At 36.9% G+C, this 22,209-nt stretch overlaps 1 protein-coding gene across 2 annotated transcripts in view; it reads right to left on the bottom strand.

Moving 5' to 3' along the window:
* Positions 1-20,344, bottom strand: part of PCSK5 (proprotein convertase subtilisin/kexin type 5) — a 610,712-nt gene extending 590,368 nt beyond the window's left edge. For both annotated transcript variants that reach the window (XM_051998572.1, XM_051998571.1), the window contains exon 1: positions 19,539-20,344. In XM_051998572.1, coding sequence (XP_051854532.1) covers positions 19,539-19,727 — 189 coding nt within the window. In that variant the 5' untranslated portion in view covers positions 19,728-20,344. The remainder of the gene's footprint in view (positions 1-19,538) is intronic.
* Between the last annotated feature and the right edge of the window lie 1,865 nt (positions 20,345-22,209).

Raw genomic sequence — 22,209 nt, 5'->3', positions numbered from 1 at the left:
TTACTATAAACTCTAGTCTATATGAATACATATTACCTGCTAAATGGAGAAAGTGATTATATATAATTATGCTACTCCTTACAGAGTCTGTTCACTAAGAGTTTTCTCTAAAATAACAGAGTTTGTACAGTTTAAGCAGCTAACTAGTTTGACTTCATAGCAGAAGGAATAGCACAATGAGTTATGGGAAAAGAAAAGAATGAAAGTTGTGATCTCAAGGGATTCTCTCAGGAGAAATGACCTTGACTTTTTTGAGTGGTCATGATGGAAAAATTAAGCTTTAATATTAATAAATGAACACCATCTTACCACAACCTATAATTTTTTTTTAATTAGCTAATAATTATTTGGAGTTTCAAACTTTACAAACCACTAAGATTTTTTTTTTAACTCCCCACAAGGCAACTGAGGAATACTAAGTTATCCACAGGATCCTGTAATTAAAATAAAAGAGCTAAGAACTAAACACATTTCCTGACTCCAAGTCCTATCTTTTCCACAAAGGCAATATCTCTGTCTACCCATCTTTTTCTATATGCCTACGAGGAAACATAAAATAGCAAATAGTTAGCTTCAAGCATAATCAACCTTAATGAGACCTCAGTTCAGGTTCCACCTGTAATATATACTGACAGTATAATCCTAGGCCCAGTCACTTAATCTCTTAATGCCTCAAGAAACTCTCTAAGATTATAGATCGGTGCCATGAATTGGTAGAGGGTATTTCTTTACTGAAAGTTGCCTATACTAATAAAATCAATAATGGTCCAAAATAGATTTCTATTTCTATCTCTATATATCTCTACATATCTATATTATCTATCTCTTTGTTTACGTAATGATATTCCATGAGATTCTAAAATTAGCAAAGTTTTTAATGTTTCAGATAGTATGTATGTATAATTTGCTGAATATCCTAACCAAAATTTTCCTTTTCTATATGCTGAGAGATTATCTGAAGGTCAGGCAATGTCTCAGTTACTGAGGGTTTTCCAATGCAGCATATGATGAAGAAAAAAAATCATAAATAAAAAGCATTCAACATTTCCAAGGCAGGTATTTATTTATTATGTACATATGTAGAAGAAAGAAGGATAGGAAGGAAGGAAAGAAGAGAAGGAGTGAGAGAGGAAGGAAAGAAGAAAAGAAGAAAGGAAGGAAGGAAAAAGAAAAGAAGGAAGGAAAGAAGGGAGGAAGAAAAAAAGAAGAAAAGAAAAGGAAAGAAGGAAGAAAGGAAGGAAAGGAGGGAGGGAGGAAGGAGGGCAAGAACCCTTCTGTAATAAACAAGGTATTTTATATACCAGGTGAACTGGTAAATGTTTAACTACTAGCTCTCCATTGGGGCCAAATGTTTATGATGTACTTTTAAATTTAATCCGCATTATTATTTTTTATAGGACAAATTGGATAAAAGTTCAGTAGTTAAGCTCATGTACTTCCTTACCTTTTCTCAATAGTTTTTTAATATCTTTTATTTTTAAAGCTTTTTATTTTCAAAATATATGCATAAATAATTTTCAGCATTCACACTTGCAAAACCTTGTTTCATTTTTTTCTCCTTCCCTTTCCCCCCACCCCGCCCCCAGTAACAAGTATTACAATATGTATTAAATATGTTCAATTCTTCTATACATATTTCTACAATTATCTTGCTGAATGAGAAAAATCAAATCAAAAAATAAAAAAAGAGAAAGAAAACAAAATGCAAACAAATAATAATAAAAAAAGTGAAAATACTATATTGTGATCCACACTCAGTTCCCACAGTCTTCTCTCTGAGTGCAGAAGACTCTCTCCATCACAAGTCCATTGGAAGTGATCTGAATCACCATATTGTTAAAAAGAGGCATGTTCATCAGAATTAGTCATCATTACATGTAACAATTTAATTACATGTTACATGTAATACAGTTATACAGTTAGTTACACGTTATAGTAGAACAGTTGCTGTCTGCATTGGTAGAGGGAGTTTCCTCTTACAGATTAAATGTTAGTTTAGAAATAATGCATATACAATGTGTGTGCACATACATATATGTGTATATATATATACACACATACAAATATAGCATATATACATATAAATATATATGCACCCATATAAGGAGAGACGACAACTGCATTTGTCCCCATTTAAATTTGTAGCTCATCATTTGGAGATGAAAATTTGTCTGCTTGGGGAAACAAAACTCCCAGATAATTGAGTTTCTTTTAGGAAATCCTGTTGCCTTGTCCTTATTTTTTAAAACTTCAATACATATGTATGTGTATATATGTATATCTCTTCCTCATTTCAGTTTTCCCCTTCACAGTTTTGATATATTATGGGTTGACACAAAAAATTAAATGGAATTTTTTTTCAGAGTTTTGTAGAAGCTGCATAGAAGACAGAAAGTTATTTTTCATACAGTATCATGTATGAACTTAACATTGGCCTATAACCAAATACTTAACCTAAATTTTACAATAAGGTACTGTAAACATTACATAAATCAAAAAAGAAAAAAAAATTCAGACTTCTCTAGTATGAAAGGAGGACCAAATTTTTTTAAGTGGATTTTTTCCAGATCACAGAGGTACTGAATCTCTAACCCTTGCAATGTGGAAGGGATAACTATTACTGGAGGAGGAGAGTATTTGTATCCCCAAGTGTCTAATACAAAAGTAATCTTATTAAATTAATTTAAATTCTCAGTAAGCTATCTTCTAAAATATATGTAACATATTATTATGCTTTTATTCTGGGATGAAAATTATTTTTCTAACATGGTCTCTGAGTCACCAAACTTTAGACCATGGATTTACAGATTTAGAGCTGGAAAGGACTTTATAGACTTATTCCAAGGCCAATTTTACAGGGTTGGACTAATTGGAAACTGAGGTTCAATGTATGTAAAGTCACATTCTGAGAGGTGGGAGGGCTAGTACTGTATTTATTCTCATTTAAATTGGTTACTTATCAAACCACAGCTCCCGGCAGCTATGCTCCCAGACGATTGAGTAAGGAAATTCTTGTTCCCTTTCCCATATTTTTTTTATACTTTAATATAGCATCATCAAGTGGTATGATAGGTAAATCAGAGAGAAGAACAACTTCTAGCCTAGGGCATCACCTAAGGCTTTTTTTTTTCTTCCTTCATCTTGTTCCACCTTCTATAGGAATTTACAAAAATCAAATTAGACAGTTCCAGTTGCTGAACCAAGGTTTCCCTCATGATAATTAGTCTTACATTTTCTTTCACCTGACCCAGATTAATATACTAAATCTATTCTCCTACCTAGTTTGAATTTGGAGAACTGGTAACTTGAGGCTCAGATGTGATATGAAGTTATATAGGCAGGCAGGGGACACCTATTTAGAAAACATGACCAAATCACTCAACTGAAAAAGCTTCCTATTACCAATAAGAGGAGACCTTTTTCAATTCATAGGGTGTGACGTTGCTTGACTTCTTGATTTTTGAATATTCCAGGTGCCATTTCTGAAAAGCTTGTGCTTATCTGATTTTAGAAAAGGCTGGAAAGACTTACATGAACTCCTGCTGAGTAAAGTGAGCAGAACCAGGAGAACATTGTACATGGTACCAACAATACTGAAATGATCAACTATGACAGGCTTAACTCTTCTCAGACATATAATAATCCAAGAGAATTCCAATAGACTTGGGATGGAAAATGCTATCCACATCCAGAGAGAGAATATGCAGACTTAATGGGGATCAAAACATACTATTTTCACTTTTTTTTTTACTTTTTGTCTCATTTTCCCCTTTTGTTCTGATTTTTCTTTCACAACATGGCTAATATAGAAGTTTGTTTAACATGATTGTATATGTATGATCTATATTAGATTGTCTTTCATCTTGGGGTGGGAGGAAAGAAGGGAGGGAGAAAAAAAAGACTTGAAAGTCCCAAAAGGAAATGTTGAAAAATATTTTTATAAATAATTGAAAAAAATACTATTAAGTAAAAAAGAAAGAAATAAATGTTTAGGCTCATAGAGTTAGACCTGGAAGGGACTTGAGTGGTCACCTATTTCAGATCCTTCATTTCATAGAAGAGATACTTGAAGCTCTGTAAAGTTAAATAACCAGCCCAAGGCAAGAAACTAGAAATTGAGTGGATGCCCACCAGTTGGGGAATGGATGAATAAGTTATGGCATATTAATGTACTGGAATATTATTTTTCTATAAGAAATGATAAGCAGATTGATTTCAGAAAAGTTTGGAGAACTTATCATGAACTGATGCTGAGTAAAATGAGTAGAACCAAGAGAACATTGAACAGAAGCATCCAGAGAGAGAACTAGGGAGACTGAAGGGGGATCAAAGCATGGTATTTTGGTCTTTTATTATTGTTATTGTTGCTTGCTTGTTTCTTTTTTCTTTCTCATTCTTTTTCCCCCCTTTGATCTGATTTTTCGCTGCATGATGAATATGGAAATATGTTTAGAAGAACTGCGTATTTTTAACCTATATTTGGATTGCTTGCTATCTAGGGAAGGAGAAAAAACTGGTTTTGCAAAGTTGACTGTTGAAAACTATTTTTGCACGTATTTAGAAAAATAAAGTGCTTTATTTAAAAAAAAAGATAACTAATCCAAAATCACACACAGGTCTTCTGAATGAGAATCTAATGTTCTTCCTACTGTAACTCATAGCATCTCCAAAAATGAACTTAATTTCTGATCAATATAGAGTCTTCAAACATTAATCTGTAGTGCAAAGGCAGTCACTGATGTCTCATACTTTCTTTACTTTCATAATAAGTAACTCTATTGGATGTACCATGAGTTTTGTGAAAATGAATGAGATATCATGTTGGTGAGTTGGTGAGCTGACAAAACTGAGTTGAATCCTCAAGTGGAATATGTATCATCTATGATCTGACATTTTCCATTAATATTGATTGTCTCTTTTAAAGTACCTATTCTTTCTATTTTTTATATAGACTTATATTTAGACTTTTCCCTGGGAAGTTTTTCCTCAAATTTAGAAATGGAAAAAATTTTATATACTATCCAGTCCAATCTCATCATTTCACAAAGGAAGAAAATGGGACCAAATAGCTTAAGTGGCTATTTGCCCAGGGCCACAAGTAAGTATCCAACAAAGGTGGAGTTAAAATCCAGGTGCTCCTGACCTAAAATCAAGAGTTCTTTCTATCATATTACCCCTACCAATTGCCTGAAAATTCTCTAGGGACCTTAGAAGAAATACTTATTATTCAGTGATAAGAGCCATGAAGAACTGGTGGATATTGTCATTCTGAATTCTGATTTTCACCTTAGGAATGTTCCTATTCTTTAAGCTTACCTGCAGTGCTCATGCAAGAGTTCCAAGGTCTAATGTCACAAGTGATAGAGTCAGCCTACTTTCCAAGAAAGCCTGGACTTTAGAATCTACTCATTAATGTAACAACTGATATACTGATCTTTATGAGATATGATGTCAGGTATCATACATTATTTTTATTTAACTGAGAGAAACTATGAATAAGATTGTCATCATTCCTTAAACAAACAAGGATGTGGGATGAAACATGCTGATTTTTTTTTACAAGCTTAGACTGTATTCTGTCTTACTGAATGTTAATATAATGCATTTACAAAGCAATTTTCACTCAAATGTCGATATCTGGGAGAAAGGAGGCAGGGCAATACTTAAAAATATGTCACTATTCCTGTGAGGCAGGTCAGCTGAAGGAATATTTAAGGCAGGAAAACTGAAGCTCAGAGAGGTCATGACTTGCCCATAATTATAAGACAAGACAGAGGCAATGGTAGAGAGAGAACAGAAACAAGGTTACTCATTTCTCTGTCTATTGGCTGTTTTGTCCAGTAGTTTTCAGTCTTTTATATAGACTAGAAGCAAAAACAATAAGGCCATTAGGCAGTTGATGGTACAAAGGATAGAGTGCTGGACCCAGAGTTAGGAATGCTCCAGTTCACATTAGACCTCAGACATTTATTAGTTGTGTGAGCCTGACTTGCCCAGTTCTGTTTGCCTCAGTTTCCTCAACTGCAAAAAGAGGACAATAGCATTTCTGTGAGGATTAAATAATACTTGTAAAAAAAAAATCTTGACACATGTGCTATGTAAATGTTCATTCCTTTTCTCTCCTTTCCCTATAAACCCCACAACAAAATGAGTAATAGATTTTTATCTTAAATAAAGTTGGCATTAAGTGGAATAAAAGGGAAAGGGAATTATTTTATTCCTCAAATAGTCACATGTTTCACTGACTAATAAGAACTAATCAAGTAAGATGATCCACAGTCCTTGTCCAAAAATGTGATGAGCCTTTGCTGGGAGCTACCTTGTAATTATTTCTAAGTGAACTGGAGTTTGGTTTTTTTAGCCCAGTACCAGAAATTGAGAAAAGGATTCCCATATAGTACAATTACTTGTCTAAACCCAACTTAGAAGATGCCTGGGGTGAATACACTACGGGGTTCTAAACTTAATTGTTGTGGATATTTTCCTATAAGACCCCAGGTCCTGGGATTATTGTTCCTCTCTGCATTGTACTCAGACTAATTCAACAATGGTCAATTTTATTCTTGTTCAGAAACTTTGCTCCAGAAAGCAAGGCTCAGGCATGGGGGAAAAAAGATGGAAAGAGCATATTTTCACAGCTGTAAAAGCTTCTCATCATAGGAAAAGGGTGGTGGTGGTGGTGGAACCTATCAGTTCTTAAGCACTTATTACCCATGTACATGTGGTATAAGTAACACTTTCGTCATACTGGAAAAGTATCAGTCCAAAGATTAGATTGTTTTTTTTCTTTAAATAAATCCTCAACAGCTTCAGTCTTGGCATGAAAACCAAAGTGTATTTGCCCAAGACAGAATCAACTTCTGAGATTTCACACAAAGTTGATTGAATACAAAATATAAAAATATTATAGGTCATTCTTTGCCTCTTTGATGCTAATATCAAATCAGCATAAATATTGATATTAATGTGACTAAGAAAGTGATTCCTGATAAATAAATATATACTTAATATATACTAAAAATGAATAGAACCAAGAAGACCTACCTCTCACACATAACAGCTATGAAAACTATGTGACTAGGTAGTTCATCTAACCTCCCAATGTTCTAAGTAATTGTCTGAGAGTCCCAATCTACACTAGTAGAGAGATTTTTCTCACTTAGGAATTCCCTGTAGCAATGAAATCACAAGTCTATGTTCCATATTCCAATGTTCTTATATCACATATATATGCATGTATGTGTACATCTTATATTATATATGTGTATATATACATACATGTATAAACACAACCAGCATGATGTAGTAGAAGTGACTGGCTTTAAAATCATGATAGCTTCTTACTTCCAACATACTCTAATTGTTTGACTCTTTGCAAGTTAAATTCTCACTTCTCTACGCAAGCCTCTGAAACTATAAATTGCAGAAAAGATGGTACATTGGTAGAAGTTGCTTCATTCAAAAGCTGCAGTCTGTATCCCTATAAATTTAGCCCAGTCCATTTATTTGCTCAACCTAACACCTGAGGCCTAGAGAAGATTGGGTGATTTGCTTTAAGTCATAGGGGCAACAAGTGGCAAAACCTGGATTTAATCCCATATTCTATGACTCCAAGGCTAATACTTTTCCCTCTTGTTAAATAGGCATGAAAAAAGATGGGTATACATACACCACTTCAAGACATCTGTAGACTCCCCATCTTTCCACTTCTCTCTGGATCTTACTTCCTTTATCATTTGCCAAATCCATCTACTTCTCTAAATGACATTTCTTCTCCCCTTATACCTAAAGTCTTTGTGGATAAAGACTTTCCCATTACTTATACTTTTATCTCTAGTATCTAGCACAGTACTTGGCATATAGTAAATTTTTAATAAGTATTCTATGTATCTGACTATCATCTCCTATACATATATATATAATTTTTTTAAAGTATGTGTTTACTATATCTAGGTCTCAATTAGTACAAAGAATGAATCTCCCTAAAGTGATCCATGCATTATTCATATTCACACTACATATTCAACATATTCTCTCTATGTATTTCCAATGAGTTGGAACCAATACACATTTATGTAATTATAACATTGAAAAGTGAGAATTCGAATACATGGAATCACTTCAGGATGATTCATTTTCCAAACTAATTAGGATCTAGCTCTGCTTGTGGCAATAGTATTCTAGGATACAGGGAGACATGTAAAACATATTACAAAAATGGAAGAAAAATTAAATTGGCTACAAATATAAAATATTATTGAAAACAATCATTTAAAAACTATATTACGCTATAGCTTTCAAGTATGTACAAGGATTTCCTCTAAGTTCTGTGTGCTTTTCCTTTCTTCAATTTTGAGTTAAAAATTCACTGGAGGGCATACTTGTAGAGTTGAAGAAACTACTAGTAAGGCTATCATTACCTTAAAATAAAGCAGCAAATATGGTGTGAATAATTGGGAAAGTATGTGCAAGACCACTGTGGTGTAGTGGATTAAAGGCAGACCCAGGAGTTGAGAAGACCTAGATTCAAAGCTTGCTTCTCTGACACTTTCTGGACTTTTATTCCTTCTTCTTTTCTGTCACATTTCTCTCTTGGAGAAACTTCTTCCTTGAAGTCCTCATCTCCTCACTGAGAGCTCTTTCCCCCCAAACTACCATATTAAGAAGGCCCCCAGCCATGTCTTTACTCACTCTGACTCATTCCTCAGACCTTAACTAGTATTTACCAGTGCCCTGGAATTCCCTGGAGGCGTAAGATACTCCACCATTTCCCTTACCTTTTGCTTCCCTGAACTTGTTTTGAGCTTTGCCTATATTTGTATCTCCAATCCTTAGCACAATACCATGCATATAGTATATCGTATTAAGCATAATACCATACATATAATAAGCACTTTAATAAATCTTATCCTCTGTCTATCTAAATATCTATCTATCATACTTGTGAGAACCTCATCTAAACTCTGGTGATCCAGGAAATTCTCTTAGTCTATAAATTAGTCTAGTTGAGGATATACATCAGTGGAGGAAGTTTTTCCACTAGGAGTTCTTCACAGATTTAAAAGTGTAGTCAAAGAAGAAGAAAAGAGGAAGAGGAGAAAAAAGAAGAAGGAGGAGGAGGATGAAGAGGAGGAAGACAAGGAGGAGAAAGAGAAGGAGAAGGAGAAAAAAAGAGAAGGAAAGGGAAGAGGAGGAGGAGGAGACAGAAGCAAGAATAGAAATATTAGTATTTAGATTAGAAGTACTAGACATTTAGATTTATTCTTTTGAAAGTCATTCAATAAGTTGGTTAGTTCTGCCAACCTTTTCCTTTTCTCTTGATTGTACTTTGCTAGTGGGATTATTTTCTAGAAAGGAGAGATATTTTATAAAATATAAGTAATATTTTTTAAAAAGGAAAAAATTATTTGAGTGTCATTTTGAATCAGTAACTATGATCTCACTGATGACTGGAGAACACTGGTTTTAGCCATCTATCAATTTATACACGCTCCATATTCTCTTGTACTCTATTAAAAGCTAGGTTCAGTATTTCTAGACCAACAAGAGGATGATGCTTTTTGATCTTAACTAAGCCAAAAATATTTCACAATTAATTTGAATAAACTGTATCTAAACATTTCACAGATAAATTGAATGAACTCTAAGTTAATGGCATTTTATTAAACTGGCATCTCCAAAAGAAATGAATGATAATTCATTAAACTAGTAGTAATTTACAAATAATCAGACTGATCAAGAATTTTTTTTTTTCAAAGCAGGCACTAGAATCAGCCTAGATGGTACAGGAGAGAGATAGCACTAAACCTGGAATCAAAAAGACCTGAGTTCAAATTCAGATACAGACACTAGCTATGTCACCCAGAAAAATAGTTTAACTGCTTTCTGCCTCAATTTTCTTATCTGCAAAATGAGCAGTAATAATACTTACCTACCTTTTGAAGTGTGCTCTGTAAATCTTAAAACATTATATAAAGCTAGTTATGAGATTTTCATTTTTGTTATTATTCAGTCATTTTTCAGTTGTGTCTGACTCTTCATGATTCCATTTGGCATTTTCTTAGCAAAGAGTTGCCATTCCCTCCTTCAGCTCATTTTACAGATAAGGAAACTGAAGCAAACAGGTTATAAGTGATTTGTCTAGGGTCACACAGCTAGTAAGTGTCTGAGGCTAGAGCTGAACTCAAGAAGTTGAGTCTTTTAGTCTTGATTCCAAGACTATTGTACCACTTAACTGCTTTATAATTATTATTGTTGTTGTTGTTGTTGTTGTTGTTATTGTTACTTCCAAGCAAAATTATAATCAGTATTACAGTGATGATCATGAAGTAATGATCACATAGAAGACAAGGACTTCAAGTACCAGATAATTCAAACCTACTAGTTCAGTAAATTTTAAACTAGTTCTGTAGTTCATTTGACTGTGTTTTAATCCTTTGAAAATCTATAGGTATGTACTATACCTAAATGATTACTCATATATATATATATATATTTTATATAAGTGAACAATAATTTCAAATATTAAAGTATAAATTTATTATTAAACTAAAAACTAGTTCAAAATCTGGTTCTCCCTTAACACACACATATTAATTCATATTCTATCTTATATACTGTTCTTATTTTCTTTTTATCTCTTTAGTTACAGATAGGCGATAATCAGAAAATCTTCCAGTGGGGAAATAGCCCTAAGGAACTTTTCCTGACACAGCTCCCTTTTCTCCATGGTTGTAGATGAAAGTGTGACTAAGCAAATTATACTCTCAGAACCACCCACTCCTCACTCTATTTTCTGTCCCCTCTCCACACCCCCATGCCCAGACTAATGAACATCAGAGTTTGGAGGAATCAAAATTAATTCATTAGGAAAATACTGGTGATCCCTGTTTTTCTGGGTAATTCTAAATACCAGAATTATTATTATTATTATTTACTATATACTCTCTTTCTGAGGAAACCAGCCAATACAAACAAAGCAATTATTAATTAAATCTACTAGTGATAATCAGAATTAAAACTGTGCTGGACCCTGAACTGCAATAAATTACTTCCAGTATTAGGAAATGAATGTTAATAGATCAGCCAATCAGTTTAAGCATTTGCTAAGCATTTGAGATGTCAGACATTGTGCCAAGTATAGAAGATATAAAGATTAAAAAAAAATTCTGCCTTGAAGGAGGATGTATTCCAATGCAGAATGCACATGTACATATGTGCACATTGATGTATAAACAAGATTATGCAAGTTACCCTTAGAAGGAAAGGCTAACTGGGGGAAAGCAAAAGTAGCACTTGAGTTGGTGTTGAAGGACACAAAAGGATTTCAAGAAGTAGAAGTGGGGTGATAATGCATTCCAGGAATGAAGGTACAGTTGGTCCAAAAATGGAGAGAGAGGAGTTGGAGTTTCATGTGTGAAGAATGGCAAATAGGGCAGTATGGTTGAAATGGAGCTAAGTGAAGTGTAAGAAGACTAGAATGGAAAAAAGGCCCAAATTGTAAAGAATTTTCAGTGTCAAACAAAGGAGTTTATGTTTATTTGACTCTTGGAATAATTGAGAGCCATTCAAGTTTTTTGAGTAGATGGCTCATATGATTGGACATGCAATTTAGATAAATCATTCTGACAGATATATAGATGATTAGGGTGGGGAGAGATTGGAGGCAATGAAAATAATCAACTGATAAAACTTTTGAAGTTTGTCTTCTTCTATCAATGGAAAATAGCTTCATGTTAATGTTAGTTACCTTTTCATATTAGTCATTTGTTAATTCAACAAATAATTACTGAAGATCTTTGATGTTTGAGGCTCCAAAGAAAATTTTATAGGGGATAGAAAAAGCAAAGCTAATTACTCTCATGAAGTTTACACCTAGTATGAGAAATGAGATAGACACACTAATAGTCATAGAACAAAGCAGAATAAATGACTCCCAGAAGATGAGTGGCCTCAAAATTAGGGGGAAAAAAGTTATAAATGTATCATCAGTAGATTATCTAGTATAAATAATTTTTATTATTCATACTATTAGATTTGTATTAACTCAACCAGTCTTTTCCATTTTATATTCCTTTGTGGCACAGCTACTGATGAGGAATGATTGTTTATAGTTACTATATAGTCCAAATTATGGATGGGTTTCTCTTTTGCAGAATTTTTTTTTAAATAGAGAAAGAAGAAGGAAGAAAACAGAACTTATATTTAAATGGCTTATAATCAAACATCCACCCTCTCATCATTAATTCCCTTAGTGTTTCCCAATATTTTCCAGTAATTAATACCCATAAATATGCTAGGGATAGTAAATTAACTTCTCACTCTATCTCAAGTTATTCATTAATTCAGTAACAGTATTTTCCACCTGTAACCATATACACATTATATGAGCATGAACTATCCATTTTGTCTTTCAATTTTAACTCAGGGAAATAACATCTTGACTGTATTCCAACATTAAAAAAAAACTATCAGTAGAGGATAAGGAGATCCTGTATCTTCATATAGCAAAGATTTCATACCAACATGTTTTATCTACTATGCACTGTTTAAGAGCTCTTTTAAATCTAACTTATGGACTGACCAAATAACTATAATTAAAATGTTACCTTAAAGATATTCAGTATTAAATTCAAATACCCATTTAAAATTCAAAGTTCATTGTGATTCCTCCCACCCACCCATGGGAAAATAATATACTCACTCCTGATGTAAGTTGATTTATCAGGGAAAGAAAATTCTACTTTAACATATTGTTTTCTCCTTTCTAGTTCTAGCAAAGTCATAGTCACCTATCTAGGATTCATATTAACAACTTTAGTATCACCCTTAATACTTTTATTTCCTTTACACACATTCCATATTTAATCAACTGCCAAATATTGTATATTCTCCCTTCATAATATGTCTCACATTGGTCTTCTTCCCTTTAATAGCATGGCCACAAAATCTAGCTCAGGACCCTTATCATTTCCCTGAACTATTATATTAGATTTTGAGTTAATCTCCCTGGCTTTAATCTTTCCCCCTCTCTAGTCAATCCTAAACATAGCTGTCAAAGTGATATCACAGAAACAACGTGGACTAAGTTATGTCTCTCCTCAAGAAGCTCCAATGGCTCCCTACTGCCTTTTGGATCAAATACAAATTCCTCTGTTTTCCATTTAAAGAACTCACAATCTGGCTTCAATTTTCCTAAATTAACCTCACATAATTTCCCTTACCATACTCTACATTCCAGGAAATCTATTCTCTTTTCCTTAAATAAACAATTTCATTTTCTATCTCTGGGCTTTTGTATGTACCATACCCAGACTTCGCTTCCCCCTCATCTTTACCTCTTAGAATCCTCAGTTTCCGTCAAGGTTTTCTTCAAGCACCTCTGGACTGGTGTTCTTGATCCTCCAAGTTATTAGTGGTCATATACATGGTTTAAAATTACTACTTACTTTATATTGACTCCTATGTTTGCATTTTGGTTCCTCTCAATAGAATGTAAGATTCTTAAAGAGATTGTTTCAATTCCTGCTTTGTATCCTTAATGGATGCCTAGTTCAGTTATTTTAGTCATGTCTAATTCTTCATGACTCCATTTGGGTTTTACTTAGCAAAGATACTGAAGTGATTTGCCATTTTCTTCTCCAGCTCATTTTATAGATGAGGAAACTGAGGTAAACAGGTTTAAGTGACTCACCCAGGGTCATACAGCTAGTGTGGCCAGATGTGAGCTTGACTTCAGGCCTGGTATGCTAACTATTAGTACACAAAAGATACTTAATGAATGTTTTTGAAAAAATAAATGGATGAATTATTTGGGTTAATAGGTTACTAAGTACTAACTAAGTATCTATGAGGGTGTATTGTTAAATAACTTGGAAAATAATATTAAATACTTGGAAAGAATGATAATTTTATCCTTGTGGCTACTACTTCCAGCAATGCAGAATGAAGTTCCTCTCTGTTTTCTGAATTTACATCATATAACAGATGAGAAGTTCATTTGTAGGTAGAAACCTCTCTCTCTCTCTCTTTTTTTTTTTTTTTTTTTTTTTTGCTGAGGCAATTGGGATTAAGTGACTTGTTCAGGATTGCACAGCTAGGAAGTGTGAAGTGTTAAGTGTCTGAGGCCAAATTTGAACTCAAATCCTCCTGACTTCAGGGCTGGTGCTCTATCCACTGCACCACCTGGCTGCCCTGAAGCCTTTCTATTTTGATAGGACTTGTGCTCTGTTGAAATAGCTTTGGAGAACCAATAAATACATCCATGTGATGATAAGGCATTTTGGTGGAGGAGCACCATAAACTGAACATTTGTTCCTTTTAAAGGTTCTGGCTAAAATGGCATGCTAATTCTCCTCCCTAAGCAACATTTGACATTGCTTTTCCCCTATACCTCGGTAAGATTCCAAGTTTTGTTTTCCTCTCTATTTCTTGCTTCTAGCTTAGCATCCTTTCTTTCCTTTCTCTATATCAAAGCAATGCTTGATTCCACTCAACTCCAGCTTTTCTACACCTTCTAGAGACTCTGCTTAGTCTTGTTCTCACTAAAGTTTCATCTCATCCCTCTGTGTATCTACTGCAGAAAGGGACTTCAGAAGCCTTTTAGTCCAACCCCTTGATTTTACAGATAAGAAAACTGAGAGAAATGAATGTTAAGTTACTTGCACAAGATCACACTAGTAGTAACGGATCTGAAACTTTCATTTTTGCCTTCAATGTCAGTGCTTGATGCTCTGCCTAAATGAATGATAAGATTTTTTTTTCCTTTGTCTACTGTTAATTCAGATTTGGAATCAAGAATTATTAACTGATGAAGGAAAAGAAGTCTATTTCTCATCATCAGGAATCTGTCCATAATAAAGATCCTCAATGTTTATGTACAGTTTGTAACAGGTTCAGTCTAAACAAAGATTCCTGATTCCTCTTCAGAGGCAAAATATACAAATTAGGCTTTCCACCCTGCCCCCAGCACTTTCATTCTCCTGGCCTGTAACTGGTTAGCTTAGTCTGTTGGAGTACTCTGCTAATGAGGTCAAAGTCCCTGGAGTTCTTTAGTCTTGGCAGCCTAGTGAATGCCTGCACAGGTCACAAAGAGATCTTCCAGGAGTGAGCTGTCCTTTTTCCTGAAGGGCAATAAATTCTATAAATGAAATTGACTACTCAGGGGATATAGAAGAATGTGGTCATGAACAAGAAAGTCAGTTCAGCTCCCCGGGACCTCAGTTTCCTCATCTATAAAAGAGGTCTTTTAGATCATCTCTGAGGTCTCTTTCAGCTTGAGATCTGTGATCTAGTGGTCATATGATCCTATGGGGTAATGGAAGTATCAGTCAATAACCAAATTGATCCTTCTAGTCCCTCTTTTTAGAGTCCAAAGAAACAAAGGCCTTCAAATGGAAATATTCTGATAAAAAATACAAATTGTAATTTTATCTTCATAACGAGAAGAAAGCATAGATCCTCTTCCCCTTTTCTTTTGAGAATATTAAGCCCTTTGTATCATCTCTGATTTTTATCTTGATTTGCATTGCCTACCTTTTTTCAAATATAGTTCTTAGTGAACATCCCTAACCTAAGACTGAATGACTTTTCTGTTACATAGAACTTTCCAAAGTGAAAAACAAACCCGATATATATGCCTCTAAATAAGCCAAATATATAGTCTAGCAGCTAGGACTTACCTCCTACAACACAGATACTTTGGAAAAGGGCTCCAATGCTATGACTTTCCCTTGGTTATACTGGATAAACCCACACATTTAGGGTTTCATTGGACCACAAAGTCTCTTCCAAAGGGTTCTAGTACAGCTTTAGAAATAGCAAGAAGCCACATTCCATCCTGAGTTCTACAAGGCAGAGTCATGATTCTAATTGTTTCATAATGGTAAGAAGGACTCAAAGTACATAAAGTATTAAAGGTAAAGAGAAAGACAAGTCAGGGTAATAACCAAGAACAAATGAATTATAAGTATGTCATTTTTTCCCTCTTGGGTTCACATGTTAAAGCAAATATGAGGCAAGATTTAACAAATGACATCTATATACTGGTCTTAACTATTTAGAAAAAGGATTATTAATGTCTCTTTTCAAAGCTTATATACTAATAAAAGTATTTGAAATTGCTTTTAAAAAGATCATGATAGTAGCTCATATTTATAATAAGCACTTTAAGTTTTGCAAAGTGCTTTACATATATTATAAATGAAAGCAATTTTCTTTTTGCTAAGGTTATTTTAAGTCTGCAACTTAATGATTTGGCTTTACACTGAACCATACACAGCTTGATTGAGATAAATAAGCAAAAAACAAACCAAAAAAAAATGAGTAAGTTCAATATCTCAACTAAATGAAAACAAATGAAGAATGACTAAGAAGTACATTTGGCCCTGCTGAGGCAATGACACTGCATGTGTGAACTGATTTTACTACCCCAGTGACTACTAAGATAGTGTTACAATCCTTTGATCTGTTGAGGAAATGATTTACACTGTAAGTACAGCTGAATTTTTTCCAATTCTCATTTCATCAGTTCCAGGGGGGTTCTATCTCTAACCTCAAAGGCTCTGAACTTTGTAATTAGCACCGTCAAAGCTACTGGAAATGATGTTTTGGAGAAAATGGGCATGGTGTTAGTTGCTTTCTACTCAGCATTTCTTTGTTTTTAAGAAAAGCATTTGAAAAGTTATTACCATAGCATGGATCTTCAGTTTAAAGCTCTTCATAAAAGCCAGGAAAGTTAGCATGAAATAGCAATGTACATATATTTGAGAAAGTGGGATTTGGTGACGACTTCTTCCACTTGCTGTGCCAGGGAGTAGTAGAACTCCAATCCTGTCTAAGTAACTGTCTGTGACTGGATCCAGCAGGCCCCAGGTGTTTCCTCAACTTGCTATTCTTGAAGCTGCTTAGATCCAAGTATTTTCTCACTCCCTTTGGATTTAGAGAGGATCCAGGTGCTTTTGAACTAAACATCTGTAGAATTAGAGCAAACCAGGTGTTTCCTCACAGGTTGAGCAAAGATGGAGCAATGTGTGCCCAAGATGAATCAGGATTCAGAGAAACCCAATATATCCCCTCCTTCCACTTAATTGATAGATGAATTAACAGGCTGATAGAAAGATGTGATTTTAGGAATTTAAATCTATATTGGGCAATGGAACAGCTAAATTCATTGTTAATCTTCATAGATGTAGTCACTTATTTGGCTTTAGCAGTCCTGTGAGTGCATCCCAAGACACTAAAAGAGTGAATTACAGAAGAGGAGAGGAGTAAGACCCCGGAGTCCCAAGCAAGCTGTCTAAACGAACAACTCTTAAATCAGATTAGAAACACTTCATTGGTCTTCCTTCTCCTTCTTTCCTTCCTTGCCTCCTTCTTTCCATCTCTCACCCTCCCCCCTCCCCCCACGCACATTCCTTCCCCAATTCTCTACTCCCTCTGTTCTTCTAAAGGACCTGCTCCACTGGGGGACTTTTCAGGCATCCAGCTGGGCTACTTCTGTGGCCGCTGTCTCTGCCTCTGCTGCAGTCTGGTCAGAGTAAGTAGGACAGTGCCGTGCATAGGCGAGCTGGGGCACAAAGAGCGTGACCTCTCTGCGCCGCCGCCTCCTCCAGCCTCGGTTAAAGATGCGAGCCAAACTAGCGGGATAGAAACTCCCTCCCCCTTCCTTCCCTTCTTCCCCGCCACCCTGGCAGGGGCTGCGGCGGCGGCGGCAGCGTAGCTCACAGCAGCAGCCTCAGCCGGCTAGCCAACCAGTCAGCCAACCAACCCCAAATCTCACGTTTTTGCTGTAGTTGTTTTTCGGTGGGTTTTTTGTTTGTTTTTGGTTTTGTTTTTGTCCAATGCCAAGCGAAATCAACCTCCTCCAATCTCGTTGTTCACAAGTGGCTTTGTGAGATAACAGCCCTAGGTTTCTATTCCCTGGAAATAGCTTAAACGGCTTACGGATGTGCAACCCGGAGACTTTCTAAGAAACCCAGTGGATCTCTTTATCTAGGCAGCCGCAGCAGCCCCTCAGATCTGGCGCCCCACACCTCCCATATCCCCAGAGGCCAAGCCACAAGATCACGCTGGCTTTACAGCCGGCCCGGGGGGAGGGGACTCTTAGAGAGAAAGGCCCGGGGGGCGGGGGGGGGGAGTGTGCTCCTATTCCACTTGAAATTTTCTCCCACCTCCACCCCCCTTCCCTTCCAGGAGAACGCGTACGTGTCTGGGGAGACGTGTTTCATTTCTGGGACTAGTTTCCCCCAGCTCCTCCCAAATCATTCGGTTACTTGTTTTGTTTGTGTTGGTTTGGTTTGGTTTGAGGGTTGGGATGAAGGGGTGAGGAACCGAAGGGGAAAGCTAAGGAGAAGAAAGGAGATCAATTATCCCTGAGTTACCTGGGGAGGGGTTGGGGAATGGGAAAGGGGGCACATGTAAATTTCATGTAATGCAGGACTTTACCTAAGCTTTCTTGTTCTGCTTTCAATCACCCATGTTCACAAAATCATTTTATTTATATTTTTAAATGACAGGACAGTTTTCAGGGGTGGGTAAGAGAGGAAGTGAAGGGGGCGTAATCTGTGCCTGTAAATGGTATAACTATCATATAATGAAAGAAAATAAACATCCTACGAATATGACTGACAGTGAGTAATATCTTTTTACCTGCTGCACTCTGAACTCAGTCCACCCTGTCTACCCTGCACCGGTTTCTTAATCTTAGGTTCTAGCCCTGACACGATACGCAGAGAAGATTCCGCTGGCAGATCTTAAGGGAGAAGTTTTCAGCCTCCACCTCCCATTACCAACCCCTCCATCTAAACTCTCTGGTTCACTTCCACCCCTCCAGAGTGGAGGGAAGAAAGGGAGAAGGAGCTCTCTTCCCAAATATGCAACAGGGCTTCGAGCAAGGGAAAACCCTCTTTTAGCAAACACCCCTCCCGTCCCCTTCTCCTCTTCCATTCTCCACTCCAAACGCCCTTCTCTTCTGCGCTCCAGTGTTGACTCTAGACTCGGAAACTTCTTTCTCGTCTCAAGTCGGTTCTTTTCATTTTACCCTCTGCTCAGTCTGACCTCTTCGATCCGCCAACAAATGATTTATTTTTAGACATCCACCCGCCAATAATTCACACACACACACACACACACACACACACACACACACGCACGCACTCACGAGGAGGACCAGAGTTGAAGGAAAGGACCATCCCTTCCCTCCCTGCCCCGAACCACTTGCAAACAACCTCGAGAATTTAGTGTAGTGTGTGGCATGCGTAAGGGTTGTGTGCGTGTCCCAGTATCGCACGAGGGGGTGGGGTAGGGGGACGACCAGGGAAGGCAAGCAGCAGCACATCTGGAGGCAGGGGAAGTGGAAGGCTAGGGGGCGGGGAAGTGAGCCGCTAGCTCAGCTTAGTTCACCGGGGTCCACTGCCAGAGTTATCTCCGCCGCTGAGGTTCCAGCGGGAGGCGGGATGAGAAAGTTTCAAAGAGTCCGGGGTGGAGAAGGGGAAAAAGAGGGAGATAATAAAAGAGACGGGGAAGATGTAGCCAGTTACCTGTCCAATATTGATGAATCCGTATTTGTTAGCTATCCTGTTGGCCTCCTGGAATCCGCCGGCGATCTTTACAGCCCAATGGTTGGTGTACACGCGAGTCCTACACACCGGCAGCAGGCAGCCCAAAAGGAGGGTCAGCACACAGAGCAGGTCCAATCGCCCCAGGCAGCACCGACTCCTCCAGCCCATCGTCTTTTCTCTACTTCGAGAAATCACCCCAATCGACACAACTTCTTCCCTTTCAAAGCTTCCTTTCCCCTGGGCTCCAGCGGCTGCTTAGCGTTCACCACTTCCAGTCAGACAATCTCCAGCCGCGGCGAAAAACCCTTCCAAATTTAGGTGGAAGAAACTAGAAATAGCTTGGAATATTGCATTGGACCTTGCGCTTGCTTTTAGACCATTTCTGATTGTTAAGGTGAACTACCTTATCCTCTCCCCTTCAGGAGATGAAGTGAGTGGATAGGGGCTGCACTTCCAGTTTTGAAGCTTTTAGGTTTGTTTGGTTTTCTCTTTACAGATGAGTGTTTTGAGTTTGCCTTTCTTCTTCACCGCAGTTCTTTATCTTCTCCTTACTCCTCTTTTCCCCCTCACTTGATTATCCTGTGTTCTCTTTCCTCTTCTTTTTTTCCCCCTAAGGCCCAGAGAGCAGCAGCGGCAGCAAGCAGCAGCAAGCAGCAGCAACAGCAGCAGCAGCAACAGCAGCAGCAGCAGCAGCAGGCAGTGTGAGTGTTGGCAGCTGAGCGCCTCTTCGGTTCCGTCAGACTCAAAAACCTCACTCCCTCCCTTCTCTCTCTCTCTCTCTCTCTCTCTCTCTCTCTCTCTCTCTCTCTCTCTCTCTCTCTCTCTCTCTCCCCTCGATTAGTGAATGTGGAATGAGTTGAAATGGCAGCAGCGCCTTCTCTGCATAAATGACTCTCTCCCCCCCACACACACCCCTACACAACCCTTCTTTCCCACCTCCCCCTCACCCCCTCCCTCCTCCTCCCGTCCGAAAGCGGTACAGATTCAGGCTGTAACTAGGTCCTAGCGCCGACTATTTAAACTATAACCTCCGAGATTCCGAGCTAGAAGAAAGCGCACTATGTTATTTGCGTAGAGATCTGGTGGGTTCTGGGGCTTGAGTTTCTCCCTCCCCGTCTTGGTGCTCCCTGTTATTGTGCTGCTACCTCCTGAACGATTGGAAAAAACATACAGTTGAGTGACCTGGAGATTCATTTATCCTTGGTCTGAATGTCCTTTAACAGCTAGCATTTAAGAAGGTCAATTTCATGTCAATTGCCTGAGGAATAATCTGAGATTTTCACTTCGTAAATTCTTCATGCTTTTCACCAACTGTTTATTTCACACATTCTATTCCAGAGAAGGAGCATCAATTCATTATAATATCCCCATAGCCGGGGAAAATAATGCCCTTGCTAACATCAAAAAGTAGTGCACTCCATGCTAACAATTCCATGTGAGAATAAATTTTCCCAATTTTCTCCCATGGACATTCCGTATGAAACAAGATAGAAGTTGTTCAGGCCAAGGGAATAAGTGTGTCTGCTCCTTGCGTTGTCTAACTGTTTTTTTGTTTTGTTTTTTTTTAAACTAGGACAAAAGTTGTCCAACTTTTCAAGTACCCTATGTACTAGAAAAAGCAAATGACTTCAATAAAAGGACACAAAATGGAAGGTTCTGAATAAATATACCTCTTCTGCCAACTTTAATTCTTTATATGCAATAGTAGTTGCAAAAAGGAAAAGAAAGAAAAAAGAAAAGCACAGAAATAGTTCGACAAATGCTCCTCTACTTCAGTTTTGCCCCTCCCCCATCTAGCCAAGTGATTTCTTAGCAAAAGAGCAAAGTTGTCTCTTCTGAATTTTATTTATAGGTTTTCAGATACTGGCTATCTTCCAAACCAGGACAAATATCTCTTCTTCCTTCTCAGCCCTATATTATCATTAATATATTGTAGCAAATTAATTTATCTCAATACACAGCTTTTCATAATACTTTGCATTTACCTTTTTTCTCAAGGGATTTGCCAATAATGAACTAGCACCCCTATGAAATTATCATAATGCATACTTATTTCTGAAAATCTATAAGTTAAAAAATATAAAGCTGGAGATTAAACATTAGACCATTCTATTTAGATATTGGAATTTTAATACATCCCCCCTCCGCCACTGCAGTAATTTTCTACTTGCAACAAAGACTAATGAGATTAGGTAGCAAACTCCTATATTGACCATTGACATCTATGTATAGGAAGGCTAGTCAATTTTTTCACATAAACTCAAACTTCATACACTCAAAAAAAGTCCATCAAAATCAGACTTTGTCCCAGGCCCTGATAAGCATTCAAAAAGAGATAAATAGTCTTCCCTTCTTGTGTATCTTTGCATTAGAGTCTTGAAGAAACCACTTACATTGTCCTCAAATAAGGTTAATGACCACTAAATCAGAGTCAAGGTTTTAAACAATGATCTGTGTTTGCTTGAGTGTTCTCATTCCCTAATTGCTGAGTTCTGTGTGTATAGCTTCAGACATTTCCCTGTGAAAGGAAAATTGCCTATGAGTTTTGAATGAGGAATGCAACTTTGAGGAATCACTGTACCTCCACAGAACCCTATTCCCTTATGGTATGTAGCATTGTTTCCTGGGATGAGTGATAGATTTATTCCTT

Source organism: Antechinus flavipes, chromosome 1, assembly GCF_016432865.1.
Source record: "Antechinus flavipes isolate AdamAnt ecotype Samford, QLD, Australia chromosome 1, AdamAnt_v2, whole genome shotgun sequence".
NCBI classification, from domain to species: Eukaryota; Metazoa; Chordata; class Mammalia; order Dasyuromorphia; family Dasyuridae; genus Antechinus; species Antechinus flavipes.
The sequence above is the reverse complement of the archived record's forward strand: the minus strand, read 5'-3'. Positions and strand labels throughout refer to the sequence as shown.